Below are 18444 nucleotides of genomic sequence, written 5' to 3' on the forward strand. Positions count from 1 at the left end.
ACCCAGAGAAAACCCACGCGAACATGAGGAGAAAGTGCAAACTCCACAAAGAAATGCCAACTGACCCAGCCGGGGTTCGAACCAGCCATCTTCTTGCTTTGAGGTGATCGTGCTACTCACTGCACCTCTGTGACGCCCCCCAATTGTGGTTACGTGTATATGAAATTACAAATAACAAATATAGCAGGGCCTTAAATTACTGTTTTTTTCTTTGCTTTTTAACTTAGTAAACTATAAAGTCATGGGTCTCCTCCCGGTTTGTGTCTAATCTTGTGAGCCAACTGATAGTCGTTCATAATTACTATAGCTTTTATGATTTGTTCATTTTAAACGAACATTTTATGCAATTCTAATTTCGTTTAACGTATTTTATTATAACGTAAAATAGTTTCTTAAAAATAACTCAAATCAACACATTTACATTTCTTGTAACTAAACAGAAACTAACAATAACGAAACAAAAATAAATAGAACTCTTTTGCTTTTTCTGCATATTTAATAGTCAGGAGGAAGGGTCACCAGACCCATCACATTCGACATTCACATTTATTCAACCTCCCAAACCTCAAATATTTGCTTAAGGATTGATGATTAAGGAAGAATCTTGGAGAAAGGTTTATTTTTATACAATGCCAGTAGAAAGTGCTCCTCCAAGAGCTTCAGTGTGCAAGATTTTCAGTACCCTTTTCTTAAAAATCTCAATTGAATTGCCCCATTCAGCAGTTGACAAATCCATATCTCATAAATAGCTTATCTAAAAGTACTGTCATATGCAATTATTCACAAGGCACATAGTGGTTCTGTTTTAAGTGGTTGAATCCAAACCACATAATACACTCGCAGTGGCTACATTTATGGGAAACGGCGACCACTGCTTGTAATATAACTGTTAAGTTGTTACAGTAAGCAAGTGCATCAAGAAAAGCCATTACAATTTTGTTGTGCTTTTTTAAACGACTCAAGGAATAAGAGGAAAACTCAACAAGAATGCAGAGTTGAACACAGGTTTGCTCAGTCTAGCCAAAGGTACAGGGTACAAAAGAAAAAATGCATACGTTTGGTCAGTAGATTTGCACAGTTTTTTAAAAAGACAACTACTTGGTCATCTAGTCGCTTTAAGAGTCTCTCTGGCCCCCAGTGTTAAGACGCTGGCAGTGTAAAAGTCATCATGGTTTGATCTTCCAGAGCTGTTAAAAAAGCACATGATGGATATTGTTAAAGCGGTTAGTTGAAGGACTGTTAAACACCATTATGATAAAAGTCATGCTCTACAAAGAGTGAGCAAAACTCTCTGTCCTGATAACAGGAAGCAGTGTGTCATAAAAACACAGATCATCACGATCAATAAAGGTGCATTTCAGCGGGACAATAAAACAGGCCCAGGATACAGGTGCAGATAAGCACAGTAGTTAAAGTGCAAATGTTTCTCTCACCCGGATGTTGAACCCTAATAAATCGCTGACAGCAGCAGAAACGGCAGACAGGATGAGCACTCGTGTGATATTGTAGATGAGCGGGTTCACCGTCAGGCCTAGCAGACGAAATGGAGTGTCCAATTCCTGAAACAAGCAAATCGCGGTCAATACGAGAAAACGTGTTTTGTTTTTTTCCCCAAAGAGTGATGTTTTTATACTGGTCTTACTTTCAGTAATTTGGTGGCCAGCCTCAGCACATTGTTCACTATGTTCAACTGATCCTTTTTGTTGGGTTTCTTCTCCATTTTAAGATACAAGTTGATCTGAAACAGAGTTGTTGCAATTAATTAGAAGTAAAACAATGTATTTTATTCCAGATAACTGGCAGCTAACGATATTTATGCATATAAATAAAATCAATAATGCAAAGAAAAATTTAAAGGTGCCCTAGAATGAAAATTTGGGTATACCAAGACATAATAAAAGAAAAATAAAAGACAAGGATATGGAAATGAGCATAATGTGCGCCTCAGACACTGTTTTCTTGTTATCATGAAAATTCCACTAGTGTAAAAACCCAGTGAAGAACAGGCCAATCAGAGGACAAAACAAACTATGACGAGACGCTATGTCATCGAGAGATTACTGAGATGATAAAAAAAAGCTCTGAAATCATTAATATGCACGTCTCAGGCTGCAATTGATAAGTCAAAGATTTTGTAGTGATACAACAGTGAAAAGCTTCCTTCCTTATTTATTTTAAGTGTATATTTCACTTACTATGTATGTGGGACTTGAAAACTTTGAAAATTGAGCTCAAAATTTTTTACTGTTCGTTACTTGGCAACAACAGCACGAGGCACATTTCAAACTCGTCTCAGGACGCAAAATGCAAGATTAACACATTTATTCGTCTTCAATCTGAAGAGGCATAAGATATGTTTAGTTACATCACTTGTTAATTTATCTTGTTTATTGTGAAATTTGATGCATATGTTTCAACAAACACGTTTAGACTGCTGAATCGTGTCAAATCACTCAACTCAACTGTCATCTGTTCATGCAGAGGCATGATATTAATTCCTGGCTGCATTTCTTTCACTGTATCTTCAAAATACAAAGCAATACATCTCTATCACTCTCTTTTGTCAAGTTTACCTATAATTTAGACTTTATCCACAAAAGATCTGGTTAGCAAAATAGGTTAATATTATTCTAATTTGGTTTATATTTGTTCAGTATACATTAAGCTCTGTGCGGGTGTGTGCGTCTGTCTGTACGAATGGCAAGTCAGAGTGGAGCTTATTAATATTTACGACACGAGCCATATATGGTCAATCAGAAATTTTCTGATTTTCTGGAGATTTTTTGAACTTACCGAAGCCATAAACCTACTATGTAGATATTAGAGAACAGTTTAGCTTATTAAACTCATGCAGTATATGGCACCGTTAATATTGTCATGTCATTTTTTAACACTAAAAACTATGAGCACGTTACTACACGTTTTATACGAGCAGATTTATTGCATTTTAAATCGACTCCAATCAAAACTAGCAAATAAACAAAAATCTGCATGCTTACACCAGCCCTGCACACACTGCTTGACATGAATAAGATAACTGTGCTGTGTTCTCACGGGTGCTGTCTGATATTCCACAGATGATATTGACATATAACTTATTACTTGCATACGTCATCTTAATAGCAATAACGGTCTTTTCATGAGCTGCAATACAAGTTTCATCTGAGTGAATGCATGCTCTTTAATGATGGTGAACTGACAGCATTGTGACAATTAAGTTAGAACATCTCTTGCTGTAATGTGTAGATTCAATGGCAAACACTGTTTCCTGAAAACTCTGTCCCACCGGCTTTTTGTTAAAAAGCTTTAGTCATTTTCACAGCGAACTTCAAACACTGGAAGTCTTTTCTCCACTCTTCGAAAAATGTAAATGCTGGCTTGACATTCACCATATGATCACTGACCAGATCTGCCATTATTTGTAACTTTAGGTGGTTTCTAAAACTAAATCTGTCAGTGTTGTTTTCATTCTCTCTCGTTCTTTCATTCTCACAAAACTATTAAAGTTACAAAATTACAAAGACATGATATATAAAATAAAAACAAATTACAGGTAATAATAAAAACGACAAAAGTATCTAAACAATACAAAAATAACTAATAAAGCTCCATTCATTAGTTAATTAACAAATGTAAATTAATTAACATCAGTTAAATATGTCTGTTAACATAAAGTAACTAAAACAATGTTGAAAGCATTTATTAATCTTAATTATTGTTCATTTCAACATATTATTAACATCATATAGATAAAAAAACGTTAATACTGCCTAAACAACCTGAGCTAATGTTAAGTAAAGTTACTTCTTCTGTTTTCATTAATGAATGTTAACAAAACAATTCACTGGTAGTACATGTACCTGTTAATACCTAAAGAAATGTTAACTATCAGGAAGTATAAATGACACTCACTGCTCAGCTTGGCTCAGCTCAGTATTTATTTGAGCCTGCTCTGTGTGTGCATATGAATGGTTCACTTGTTTTTGGACAATACTGCCTCTTTGTTCTGTGAGATGTTTTATCTCACCTGTTCAGTCAGAAGCACAGAAGCATTGCTGTATTTTCGGTTGGTCTCTGCTCCAAGTGTTGCGAGACGGAGGAGGAAGACCATGAGAGCTGCACACCACACCACCAGCTCCCAGTTGGTCTCTGAATCCAGAAATGTGTGGTGACTGTGCAGAAGCTGAAAAACACAACACCAGTTTTCGGTATAGTGGGAATACATTTACCAAGAACAGCACTATGATGCTTAACCTAACACTAGAAGATACTTTAATCGCCTCTGAAGATGATGCTATGGCACTAGGTTTGCTCAATGAGCAAATGGACTCTTTTCACAAGAGAAGTTTTTAATATTTAGATTTTTTTAAATGTATGTACATATGTACTATATCATCTTAGCATCAAATTACGAACAACGAATTAGTGCTAATGCGAGGTGTTTGTAATGCAGCGTTTATGGGGGAGGACAGTAAATTTGATGTCGTTATCAGTCTCACACAATTTTTTTTCTTTCTCTAAAAGTCTTGATAACACCATCGTGAAGTTTTTCTTATATTATTTCAGCAAATGGGATTGTGAAAAAATACAGGGTGGGCCATTTATATGGATAGACCTTAATAAACTTATTAGGAATTTCACGAGAAAAACAATGGTGTGCTTGGTTTTAATGCAACTTTATTCTTTCATGAGTTATTTACAAGCCCCCTCACATATACTAATGTGCCACTAACAGGACGTTGCTATCACCAACCATTCCTATTTTATTAAGGTGTATCCATATAAATGGCCCACCCTAGATAGATAGATATTTATATATAGATATGAATATATATGTATGTATGTATGTATATGTATATATATATATGTTGTACTCTCCCATTTACCGCACTAAGTTTACCTAACTATGACGACTTCAGCTACTGAGAAACCTGGAAATGTGAAAAGGATCCATTGGGCTCCAACTATCGGCTGTCGATTTTTCGATGATTTGTCACACACACTTTTATTCAACCAGCAAGTTTTTTTTTTTTTTTTAGAGGGATGGAGGGAGGCAGGGACGGACACATAGATGGATGGATGCATAAACAGTTAAAGTCAGAATTATTAGCCGCCACCCCCCCCCCCCCCTTAATTTTTTTTTTTTTTAAATGTTTCCCAAACAATTTTTATCAGTGCAAGGAAATTTTACAGTATGTCTGATAATATTTCTTTCTTCTGGAGAAAGTCTTATTTGTTTTTTCTCAGCTACTATAAAAGCAGTTTTTAATTTTTTCAAAACCATTTTAAGGTCAAAATTATGTACCTCTTTGAGCTATATTTTTTCCAGATCAAACAATCGTTGTACAATAAATTACCTAATTACCATAACCTGCCTAGTTAACCTAATTAACCTAGTTAAGCATTTAAATTTCACTTTAAGCTGTATAGAAGTGTCTTAAAAATATCTAGTAAAATATTACAGTTTTTCTCAGTCCCTTTGGTGCATTTCTCACAACACTATTTACATTTGCACAACAGTTAATTCATTTCTCAAAGCAATTAGTCATTTTTGCACATCCTAGTAGCAGTTTCTCATTCCTTTCAACAAATTGCAAATGCTTTTGGACATGCATCAATTGCTTTCATACAACTCTCTGCTATTTATAAAATTATCATTTGCTTATGGCATGTCAGTCAAAATTAACAACTTGTAAATGCTGAATAGTCATTCCATATAAAACTAATAGTTCTCATTTCATTACTTGAGTCATTACATTCAAAAATGTTGAACTAGTTGTTAAAATTGGTTGAGCAAATTTGATAAAAAAATTAAAATCTTTATTTTCCTGAAAATGTCTTCAAAATTGAACAATTTGATGAATGATTTACAGACCTGTGTATGTTGCAGGTTCAGTTCCAACATGTACTACAATATTGTTTACAGTTGTGCACAGTTCAACCCAAAGGGAGTTTATGTTTGTTGTAAATAAGGATGTATTTACTGTATTCTTTTGCACAATGCTGTGAATAAATTAGGATTGTAAAGAGCGAATGCAGTAAACATGTGAAACATATTCAGTGTCTTGTACTCAGATGCCTCACTAAATGCATTGATGTCTAACTTTACTGTAGTTTTCAAATGGCTGTGCAAATAGTATATAGTGCTGTCTTGCAACTTTTTGCATTGAAAAAAATGTAGAGAGTGAACTGTCATAATGAAAACATGACTAAGCCATTTGACTATGTTGTTCACAAACAATGGTTTCAGGAATTTTCGATTTTGATGATACTGACACTTTGATTGACATGAATACTTGCTTTTGAGGAATGAGCTATCCATTTTGAGCATGTGACGAGTTTTTGCAGGTTATCAGCTAGGTTTTGCAGTTTGTACTAATTGTTTTGAGAAATGCATTAACTGTTGTGCAGAAATGCACTGGTGCTGTGAGAAATGCACCAAAGCAACTAAGAAAAACTGTATTTACTGTCATCATGTCAAAGATATAATAAATCAGTTATTAGAAATTAGTTGTTAAAACTATTATGTTTAGAAATTAGTTGAAGAAATCTTCCCTCTATTAAACAGAAAAAATTAACAGGGGGGGCTAACAATTCAGGAAGGCTAATAATTCTGACTTCAACTGTATGTGTGTTACATCTAACTTATTAGGCAAGTTTATTTAAGATTCACAATTTTTAGGGAAAATGATTGAATTCTGACCTACAGTAACCTGTGATGAGCCATTTTATCACATACAATTCTCAAAGATGACCTGTTGTTTAAAATAAAATAGTGAATTTCGCTAAAAGATTTACACCTCTGCATCAATAAATGGATGATCATGAAAGATTGCGCTTGCTGTTTTGATTTGACTTCGCTCAGCATTGTTTAAGCATCTCTTTAATCTATAGTGGTTAAGACCACCGACTGAATATATCAGTGAACTGTATATGACCATGCACTGACAATGCTATCAATGATTATATGGGCGGGTCAAAGTTGTATCTATAATAACTTAATATTTTTGTTATTATTTAAGGTGCAGATCAGTGCAAAAAAAATTCCCACAATTCAAAAAGCAGACTAATCTGAATATTAGTGCTTAATAAAGCAAAGGCTTTAAAAAAGTGCTTTCACAATCAGGTCTAAGTTGTTGATTTGGCAAGCAGAAAAAGACAATTTTTGCTATTAGTTTAAACAAGTTTGGCCGTGAAACAACATGTAGCTGCTCTCCTGACTCTTAGTGGTATATTTGTAGAAATAGAGGGTGTTTCTGTGCTTCAGAATGAATGCCCTTTACGGTAAAGCATTTATGTAAATAGCATTGATTTTCTTCAGAAGGAAGAAACCATGAAAAGAAATGTCTAAAGGGTGTGCCAGAAAAAAAGTGTTTAGTAGAAGAAACAGCTAACCTGTGCACAGATGATAAAGGCAATAGACAAAGCCAAGAGGAAAATTGATGATACAATGACATCGACAGACCGCTGAGGGCCTCGTCTCTGTTAAAAACAAAACAAAGAAATGATTAAATTGATACTGTATTTTCATATAATGAAACCTAGGTATATATTATAAAAGGACTAGAGAGATGTCTGACAAAAAAACAACATACCAGTTAAACTAGTAGGCTTAACTTGTAACAACAGCCAAATAGCTTTTAGACAGGAAAGACTGTAAAGCATTTTTCCATTGCACTTGTAACAACAGCCAAATAGCTTTTTGATAGGAAAGACTGTAAAGCATTTTTCCATTGCACTTGATGGTAAAACAAAGACAAAAATGTTCTAGCTGTGGCTGAGATTACAATTCGATACTATTTTATAAAAGTGTAAAAAAATAAACCTACATAAATGAAAACATTTAATGCTACAAGTAAATGTAGGTATCACAGTAGTGTAATGTACAGTATAAACATTTAACAATTATATGCTATCAAATTAAAATAATGAATTAAAGAGATTAGATGATGGCAAAATGTTCAAATTTACTTGGATGTACTAACTAAATTAATTACTACCAAATTAAAATGTACATATGCAACAATTATCAATGAATAAATATATATATATATTTTTTAAATCTTTTAAAATCTACATTTTCTAATCAAAACAAAAACATGGAGATATTTGAAATAAAATGTTACTTGAGCTCCAAATTATATTAGAATAAGTTTTGAAGAATCATGTGACTGAATTTTGAGCTTTACAACACAGAAATAAATATAAAAATAGTATTTACATTTTTATAAATCAACATTTTTGAGCAAAAGACATAAAAAATAAAATATAATCTCCACTATCAGACAATAACTGATATATGGTGCTGTATCTCTACATGTAAAGTGTAGTGGTAAGGTGATACCTTCAGGAATGATCGAAGGGAAAGCCACATCTTGATATTCTGTACTTTCTTGAGCCGAAAGTGAGGAATCTCTGATTTTTTGGCTTTGCGTGCAGATGTAAGATGGCTGAAGAGTTTTGCGAATAAAAGGCGCTGTGGATGACATTACATTTATGTTAAGAAAAAAAAAATGTCTGAGTTTAAAATGGTGGGAAATGTCAAGTCTTTAATTGTTAGTGGCTCAAAGACTCCGTTAGTGGTTTAAAAAGTTAAGCTTAACGTTAAAGTTAAGCTTAAAGGTAAACAAATGTGACAGGATCAAATGTTCACTATTGCATTTAAACATTTTGCATAAACAACAGATTCAGCTTATTGTAGATTACACATTTGTTATATATAATTCCAGTTTAAGGAAAATGTATGGACACATGCTTGAAATTCAATTCTGGAATGGAATGTTTGTTAATAAAGAGGTGTGTTTTGCGCAAGACTTTTAGATATGAAGAATTCAAGAGAACGGTTTGGAAATCCAGCCTCTTAATTCTCTCCCGAAGCCCTGGTAGACCATTAACTAGATGCAAACCAGAAACATAATTTATGAATCATAACCCTGTCAAATTGGTTAGTGTGTTGATATATTACACATCCTCGGTCAGTTTTCACACACAACGGTGGGCTTCAATTTTAAACCTTGTCTAAACCATATTAAACAAAGAATTAGTGCATAGAACTGAACATAACCTATCAAAATAAATGAACATATCAGCCAAATCATTATTAATGCACCTACCAAAACAAACATTACATTTGAAGATGATTTATTTTTGTTTTCACCTGTCTATACGTCCTCTCAGCGACACACATCATGAAGAAGAAGAGTCCACAGAGGAAAACTCTTTCCATAGTGGCGATGATGAAAAACGCATAGGAGAAGGCACAAGGCGACCCGATGGCCACTGCTGGCAGATCCTCCAGGGAAATCGCACTGAGATCCAGTTTCTGTGCCAGTCTGAAGCAGTAGGGCAGCAGAGCCAGTGATGCAGTGACCAGACCACCGAAAATCAGATAACCCATCCCCTGTTCAACCACCTTTACCTGAAAACAGAAATCATTGAGTGTAAGTTAACCGTAATAACACTCACCTGTTACTTTAAGACATGACTCATAGGCAAATACCACTGCAAAGCAATCACCATTCAAATGCTTAAAGAGAGGAGTTTACATTGTATTTAAATACAAGTCAACAGTTCTTTTTGTCTCTCCAAGAAATTTAAATCACTAAAGCCTGGTTCACACTACAGGATTTTAAACATCAGCAGATTGCTCTGCTGTTCACACTACATGACTTGACTTTGTGTCTTTTAATCTCTTTGGTGTTCACACTACGCAACACTCCGTGAACGATCCACAAGAGGGGGGTCACACACTACATGATCTGACAACATCTCATTCCCCATCAGCTCATTCAAGCTACCAAACCACAGCCAATGAAAATTTGAGGGAGGAGTCGTCAGAAAAACGCTGAACACTATTGGCTGCTTGTGTGCTGATTACATCACTGACAGCTTTTCAAGCTTTGGAGAAAGCATTTAAAAACATAGTCAAATCAGCTGATTTATTAGCTGATTAATCACTCATCTGCAAGGTTCCAGTGGATAGATACACAGAGAGTTTTTAATTTTTGTAATTTTATAACTCTTTGAAATAAAACTAACATATTTATAACACCCTGCCGTTTTCTAACTATTAGTGTATTTCTTTCTGACATTGTTATTTTTTTTATTACAAAACAGTAAAGAACTGAGCATTTCTGCCTTAAATTACCATATTGGTCAAAATTACTACATGCATGTCTGATACTTTTCGCTGTGACTTTAAATATGTGTGCATTTTCTTGCCTGGCAACTTCCTGCTAACATAAACAAAACTTTCTGATGGCAAAAACATCAATTTACTTCAGATATCTTTCAAAACAGCATATTCTGTGCTTTGAAATAGCTCCTGTTTGAAAGTGAAAATGAAAGCCAAGACCTTTAAGTGTTTTAGTATCTTAACTACATATTTATAGGCTGTATTACCAAAAAAATATTATATTTTTAGGGTAATGGTGTCATTAAATATGATGCCAGACATTCAAAGCTTAATTTTAATATCTCAATAATAGCTTTGAATGTAAATATGTTGTGACAATATGGCGTTTTATATGAGAACGGTCAGAATGAGCAGTATGGTATTTCTAATAGTTACAGAATTCTAGTTCCACTGTTAATATAGGCTACTCTCATGTCTGTGCTAATGCAGAATGAAGCGAGTGCACCGATGCCCATTCTGACCAATCACAGATGTTTCTGCTGAGCTCCTGAACACACAGGCATTCAGCTCATGTTGATATGCTCTCTCATTGGCTGTAGCTCGTCACTACATCTGACCACACATGGGGTTGAGTCGGCCGACTGCTCTGGAATATTTAGCATGCTGAATGTTGGATTTCCGTCTGCGAGGTGTCGGCGACGCGTCAGCGAGCCTCGTTGATGCGTTGCTCAGTAGTTCACAGAACGAAAGAAAGAGCGGCGAGCGCCGAGCACCCGCAGATTTCTTCCCGATCACAGCCCGATCTGTCGGCGAGCTCGTTAACTTCCAAATCGGGCTCAAATCAGGCTTAAAATCCTCTAGTGTGAACTAGGCATTAAGTAGAGATAAACAGGGTTGAAAAAGGACATTACTCGTGTGAGAATGATACCACTGATCTCCAGCACCGACATGTCAGCTTTCTTACACTCTCCTTGCTCCCAGATAATGGCACTGACACGGTCTTTGGATGGGTGACAAGCTTGCAGCCATGAAAACTGGTGCTGAAGAGAGAAAGAAATAATTTGTTTAATTCAAAGTGTTATTTGAATTATTTTTAACCACAGTTACTAAAGAAATTAAGGCCCATTTTGTTTTTGACACTTTAAACGGTTAAGTGAATTTAATAATGAGGATATTGAAATATTGAAAATAAAAGCTGGGGGTCATCAAGTTAAATAATTCAAGGCCACAAGAAAATAAAAAAATGTCAAGAGAGTAAAATTCTTGTTTGTATTTTGTTTGAAGTTTGTTCTTGCTGTCAATTGGGGGAAAATAAGATCGATAAAACGGTCATGAAAAACCGCTGTGAGTTTAACTGCAGGCACTGTGTGATGCGCGCGTGTGCGAAGGGGAGTCAGATTTGTCCAGGGAGTCAGATTTTGATGTAACTTTCCCTCACCTCCTGTTGCAGGTGAATCAATCAGTCAGTAGGAGCACACAGTTATGTTTTATTATATAAGTTGTATATAAAATGTTTCAAAACTGCCCAAATTTGTCAACCCACCTATGCCATTTTTTACCTGCACAATCAAATGCACAATGAACACTGACAGCAAAACTTTTTATATATTAATCTTAATTCTAATGGAGGAGATACAATGAGCTTTTTCTAAACTTAAAAAAACAAACAAACATTAAGTGCATATAAAACCACAACTTAAAATATTTTTTCCAGCAAAATTGCTTCCCACCTGCGGTAAGGCCTCATTCTCATCCTCATCCTCATCACTTGTTAAAGCAATAGTGGGCACAGGAAGGGAGTGGCTTTGACTGTGAGGCTCGTCCTCCCCAATCTCACTACTTCCTGTGGAGGCGGAGTCAGAATCTTGTAAAAGCTCCTCCCACAACATATCATCTGTATCAGAAGCAGGATGCGATCCCTCTGAAGGCCGTAGATGCTCAACTTCACGTGGCAGCCCTGGGATTTCTGTTGGCATGCCATTGCTCTCTCCCTGTATCAGATCACAAAATGCTAATGAATATCCTGAACTCTCCTACACACATCTCTCTTGGATTCAGTCAGATATCCACCTGAGCCTGGGGTTGTACATTGTTCTTGGGAACGTTGTGAAGTCTGTTTCTCAGCGCGCTGGCATATTTGGGAGGCGCTGATGAAAAGAGCCTCTCTTTTTGTAGTTCTGCTTCTTCTGCTTCTTCTTCTTCTTCTTCACTGGACAGATCTTCAGATGCCCCATATGGAGGCCTCCTCAGGGAGTTCTGTAAAGCCCACACAATCTCCATCAACATAAACATGAATGATTAAGAGTCTTGAAAGAACAGATTTTTTGGAAAGCGTTTTACCAGAGTCTTCTCTGATCTGTAGAGCCGATGGTTGTCTTCAAGTTGCCAGGGTTTGAGTTCTACTATCCCTGCTACTCGACTTCCTTCATCCCCAGACCTCTTGGCTTTTCTACTCTTCCTCTGTCTGTGAATAAAAAAACAACAACAAAATGTATAAACAGGAAACATAAAAAGTTTTGATCAATCAGAAGACAGGACCTAACTGTTTTGTAATATATAATAATAACAATAAACGTTTTTGACCAGATCATTTTTTAATTGAAATGTAATCCATCCATTCGATGAGTCTTCTAAATTATAACTATTTTTAGAATCAAAAGTCCTGAAATCACAAAAAAACTAAATATCACAAAAAGTAATAACTGGAATAAATCAAATTTATACTGGGTATTTGTATTTAAATGTCAGTAAAAATTTGAGATATTTCAATATTCTCCATATATTACAGCTAAATCATATTTATATACAACCAGTCAAAAGTTTGGAAACTAATTCTGTTTTTAAAAAGCTGAATTTATTTGACCAAACATAAACAAAAAAACTGTAATATTGTAAAATATTTTTACCCAATACCTTAATATCTATATCAATACTTTATAATCTATTATGATCATTACATTTTTTAAAAGTTGAGTCATTAAAAAGGGTTCAGAGTATTAATAGCTGCGCTTCCACTGTCATGCCTAAAGCGAGTGAGTCAGGGTAAGCCAGGGCCAGTTGCATTTCCACAGTCACTTCTTGGGCCAGATAGGGCCTTGGGCCACGGTTGTTATAAAATGTTTTAAAAGGAGTTATTACTGGAGAATTTTTGTGGGTTTTATATTATGGACGGTGCGCTGGGTCATCCCTCTGTTTGTGGCAAGACCACTCGATCTACAATGCCAACAGTAAGTCGGCGAGTAAACAAATATAATAAATGGAAATACATAGGCCTATGTGTATATACATATAATGTAATGCCTGATGGTGGAAATTCGGCTAATAATGGAAATATTTTGTTCTACTTTATATTTTCATGGGAAAAAGTAAATTTTATTTTTCATGATACTTTGAACACAAAGTATAAAAAAGCTGAATTATTTTATGAAATAACATTTCTGTAATATAAATGTATTTATGGTCTTTTTATCAGTTAAATATATTAGGATAATCAAAATAAAGCTAAATATAACAAATGATTATTATTATTAACTCAGGTTTATTAAACTCCCAAAAATGAAACATTAAATTAAATTTTCCTAAACAACATGACTCTAAAACAAAGAGTTAATCTGTATAAATATAGAACATGCCCTTTTATCTACGTTTTTCCTTCTCTTCACTATGGAGTCTCTTATTTGTCATTGACCCATTAGTGTCAGCTGCACACTGGCACTGCTGATTAAGCTGCCAGCTTTGCAGAACATTAGATGCATTGGCCATCTGATGAGGGGAAAAAAAACAAACACTCAGTCCCTTATGAGATCTCACAAATCTGACGCAGCAGAAGCTTAACCTTTTCCTGCGAATAGGGCTGGCTGTCCGGCTGTGGACAGGGCTGATGTCTGGGCTTCTGGAGGATTCCGTGGATACTATTTGGCAATGCACTGTTCCCAACAACAGCATTAGACACAATGGACCAACAACTTCACTAGCACAGGCTGCTGGTACCTCAAAATACAGCACAGCTCCTGCCACTGCAAACGACACAAATCCATGAAGAGGTCAACATGATGACGCAGATTTGATTATAATTTTTTCCCTAAACCATGTCTTATCTCTCAACAAAATCTTAAAAATTCAAAGAATGGTTAACCAAATAACTTGAAAGCACACGTCTTCCACAATACTGGTTTGCCAGAAGAGAAGAAAAACCGCATACCTTGAAGCACGTAGAGAACCAAAATGAGGGTGGAGATGCATTTAGACGTGACTTGGATCCACCATTGAAAAAAGAAAGGAAAGAAAAGGACTCGAACCAAGCCTTTACGAGTCAGAGCCGTCCAAGGGCTTTCTGGCTTAGCTTTGCTAAATGTGGAACCTGCAATTATAGAGCAGTGTTAATTTTGACATTAAATTCTGTTTTAGTTTTAATATTATGACATACTGTCTTATGATGTAGTTTTTGGCACACTTTGGTCACCTGAATCGCTTTAAAAGGGTTATTTCACCCAAAACTGAAATTTCTGTCATATACTTTACTTGTCACAAACTTGTTTGAGCTTCTTTCGGAATCCTGTAATCACCGATTACCATACTATTTGTTTTTCCTACTAAAAAAGTCAATGGTTACTGGTTTTTTAACGATTTTCAAAATATCGTATTTTGTGGTTGTTGAAACCGGATCAGATATGGTTGCGGCCAGAAGTTAACGAGAATAATTTATATTATTTATTACATTTCCCATTTACTGTATTTTTATTAATGTTTACCCCTATCCCAACCCTAAACCCAATCATCACACGTAAAAACAGTAGTTGTACTGAGTATTATTTATGGTGTTTATTAACTTGTATTTTATTAACACCTACCCCACCCTGAACCCAACTGTCACAGTACTGTAAAAATATTATTTATAGTTATACAGTGTTACAAAAATGATGCTAGATTGATGTGCGTATTAGCAGCTGTATCTTACGCAGACTTTACCTTGTATTGTGTTCAACAAAACAAAGAAACTCATGAAGCTTTGGAACCATTTGAGTAAACTTAAGATCTCCACTATTAATTGCTACTTTAAATTGGACATATTTATGAATGTAAGAGAAGAATCATTATTACAAACACTGAAGTCTGTAATCAGACTGAACTTCTCTTTTCCTTTTATCATTTGATTCATTTTAATGACACTGACAGCAGCAGATTCATACAGTTCTTTCACTTTAGGAGCTAATGCACTGATAAAACAAGCAGATGCACATCCTGTATTTTCCCAACTCTTCAGTAAAAAAGGTAATATTTGTCATTATTTTAGTTATCATTTGTCAAAAAATGTTGCTAAACTGTGAAAGAGATTCTTTTTAATTATTTGAAAGAAACACTGCTGTAAAGACACTAGTTTTACTGTCTAGAAGAGCATCGTACTATATAACAACGACTAATTTTATTACAAAACAAACAAAGTAAAATACAAACATTTATCAAGCTTAATAGGTTAGGTTTCCTTAACCTATACAATATCATTTTTAAATGTTCATTACAAGCAAATGTTTGGAATTGGTAAATGTTTAAATTTCTTAACCATATATACAGTAATATATATTTCCGTTTTATTTCATAACTGTAAAATTTGATACTCGAAAATATTTTTATTATAAATGTTGAAAACATTAGTGCTGCTTAATATTTCTGTACATTGATTGATACATACACACAAAAAAAATCAGAGCATTGATTTTTAAACAAAAATTTTGCAAAATTATAAATGTCTTAAGTGTCACTTTTGATAAGTTTATTGAATTTTAGCTGAATGAAAAGATTTCTTTAAAAAAATGTTAGTAACATGGTGTTACACACATTACATTTGATTATGGTTAGTTTTATGATTGTAATACTTGCACAATTCTGAATAAGAATAAAATAACACATTGAATATTAAAAAAATGGTTGTCATCTACAGTATTTATTTGACAGTTTCTATTGAATCTGACCTGGTTTACAGCCTGTATCAAGTATACACTCACAAAAATAAAGGTACAAAAGCGGTCATAGGATCTGGATCAGTTCATTTTTGTACATTTAGGTGCCAATATGTACACTAATAACACACCAGTATGGACGCTTTTGCACCTTTATTTCTAAGCAATGACAACAGATTTAGGAGCTAAACCTGTATGGCAACTCACCTCTTACTAGATCGACATCAATGAGATCTGGCTTAATATGGCCAGTCTTTTTAAGTTTGTTTCCAAAGCCCTGTTCAAACGGAAGAGTTTCACAAATCTGATTGCACACATTTTACACAATAGCAACAACAACAAATACATCTATATTTCAAAAACAAATTACCTTAAACTCAGTCTGTTCCAGTGATTTTTCCCAAATCTGTTGATCATAAGCTCCAATCTTTGACAAGAACACGACAGACATTTTAACTCCTTTCTAAAAACAACCTCTGTTTACCTGACAGGTATAGACACACTCACTTTTTTCTGATACCATGCTATTCCTGCCATATTTGAAATACATTAGCTCAGCTCATCTCAGACAGCAGTGTGGTTCACTGGAAATTCCATTCCTCGAAAGAGCAAGACATTCAAGTGTATGTCATTATCGTTGACATTAAAAAGAAAACGCCTGCAAGCAGTATGCTGTACACATAATAGGAAGCGACTCATCAAGAACAAATACAGCGAGCGGGCGTGTTTCAAAAACTAGAACGCCGCCTACCTAGACAGCACACGACAGTTATTGATAAAGTTGCTGTAGTTTTAGGTCTCGTGACGTAATATAATATTAAACTTACCTGAAGCTCAATAAACTGTAGTTTCCTCAGAAGTGCGTGAGGAGTTTTGTCAACATTTTCTGCTGAAGCTGAAACAAACCTCGCCCCCCTTCACCAAAACTATCTGACGCTACATCATCAACAGCTCTGGAAGATGTACAAACAGCCGTCTAAAGTTGTGAGCTGTCTTTATTTGACGTCAAACCAGAAAATCTTTAATTCGGCTCGATCAGGTCGGCCGTTGAAATAAGATGTTGTAAAAGAGAAGTGATTGTTAAAGTTCCCACTCTCATCAACGACGCTGCTGCTGCTGGCAGAGACGACAAGTGTGTGAAGCAAGAGATTACGACACAGCAGCCGCAAATGGCGGAAGTACATGGCGTACAAAATAAACTGCGGTAAAAGTGTGGAATATTTAACAAAACAAACAACAAATAAATATAAAACAGACAACAATAAAAAGATAATTTAATAAACCATGCAACAAAAAGGCAAAAAAGAACAAAATCCAAAAAAAAAAAATGCATTGTTCTTTGGTTGTGGTTGTTGTGGACAGCTTATTCACAAACATTCATATTCTTTACATTCTATTCACTGGTCAGATCTCTGGCGTTTTTATCTATAAGAGTATTTTACATTTATTAACATAAAACATTTTATTAAAATTAAATTGAATAGAATAACAATATTGCACATGATTTTTCCTAATGAAACAAAATCATATTGTTTTTTTAATGTATGTGCAGGGCAGTGATGGACCTACAAGTGTCGTTTGAAAGTGGAATTGTATTTACCTTGTGTTTACAATAGCAAAAATAACATTGAGGAGACAGCAGTTTAATTGATTAGTTAAAATTGATTTTGATTTGATTGATTGATTAATTAAAATTTCCACAAATATCAAGTTAAAAACACCCGGTAGGTGGCGGCAGAACACTCTTAATTCATTCAAATAGAAAAAAGAACCAAACAAATGTGTATGGATCAGGGAATAATTAATGACACTGATTTCATTTATAGATGACAAACATACCGGGTTATATAGGAAGATTTAATAAAGACTTTTACTCTGCTGGACCTTTTTCATATTTAATCGATAATATAAATTTATATTCATTCAAAGTAGAACATTAACCCATTTGTGCTCAAATCGTTAAAATTGTTTTCATGCAGATATCCTTGTTAACATTGTTAGTGTCAAACAGCCTAACCATGTAAAAAAGCTGCAGTAGGCAATACCTATGTCTGTATGGACAGCTGGGCTTAAGGTAGGAACTGAATTTGTTCGTAGTTTTGTGTTTTTCTGTAGTGATTCTGCATTTTAACAGCGATGTTCATTATTCTCTGTGTTATTTTAAATCTTTGTGGGAAAGAGACCAGTAGGAGAAGTTAATTTTACAATTTTGCTGTGTTTCAACTTGTGTATAAAAAGTCTACTTTAAAGTAAAGATATTAGTTAAAGGGTTATTTTTTAAAGGGGTTATTATGAAAGCAAAAAAAAAACAAAAAAAAAACTAAACATTAAACTAGGCCAATAACCTTAATT

The 18444-nt window shown here is 34.7% G+C and overlaps 1 protein-coding gene across 5 annotated transcripts; it reads right to left on the reverse strand.

Annotated features, from left to right (window-relative positions):
• Window positions 1-353: 353 nt before the first annotated feature.
• On the reverse strand, window positions 354-17226 carry phtf1 (putative homeodomain transcription factor 1). Of its 5 annotated transcripts, none has more exon segments than NM_001114429.1 (17): window positions 354-1187; window positions 1434-1559; window positions 1643-1738; window positions 4028-4183; window positions 7396-7482; window positions 8345-8476; window positions 9158-9418; window positions 11047-11175; window positions 11866-12126; window positions 12206-12391; window positions 12476-12599; window positions 13971-14151; window positions 14337-14495; window positions 16300-16369; window positions 16463-16519; window positions 16600-16691; window positions 16920-17050. In NM_001114429.1, coding segments are annotated over 16 exon segments (2076 nt in total). In that variant the 5' UTR covers window positions 16630-16691; window positions 16920-17050; the 3' UTR covers window positions 354-1166.
• Window positions 17227-18444: the final 1218 nt, after the last annotated feature.

The sequence above is a fragment of the Danio rerio genome, chromosome 11, assembly GCF_049306965.1.
Source record: "Danio rerio strain Tuebingen ecotype United States chromosome 11, GRCz12tu, whole genome shotgun sequence".
NCBI classification, from domain to species: Eukaryota; Metazoa; Chordata; class Actinopteri; order Cypriniformes; family Danionidae; genus Danio; species Danio rerio.

Excerpts from the sequence above, each read along its gene's own strand:
- phtf1 (XM_073916032.1), bottom strand. The coding sequence starts at position 16,629 with ATGGCAGGAATAGCATGGTATCAGAAAAAA. Across the intron at positions 12,392-12,475 it reads ACAGATCAGAGAAGACTCTG|AACTCCCTGAGGAGGCCTCC; the intron begins GTAAAACGCTTT and ends TGGGCTTTACAG. Across the intron at positions 11,176-11,865 it reads AGAATGAGGCCTTACCGCAG|CACCAGTTTTCATGGCTGCA; the intron begins GTGGGAAGCAAT and ends TTCTCTCTTCAG.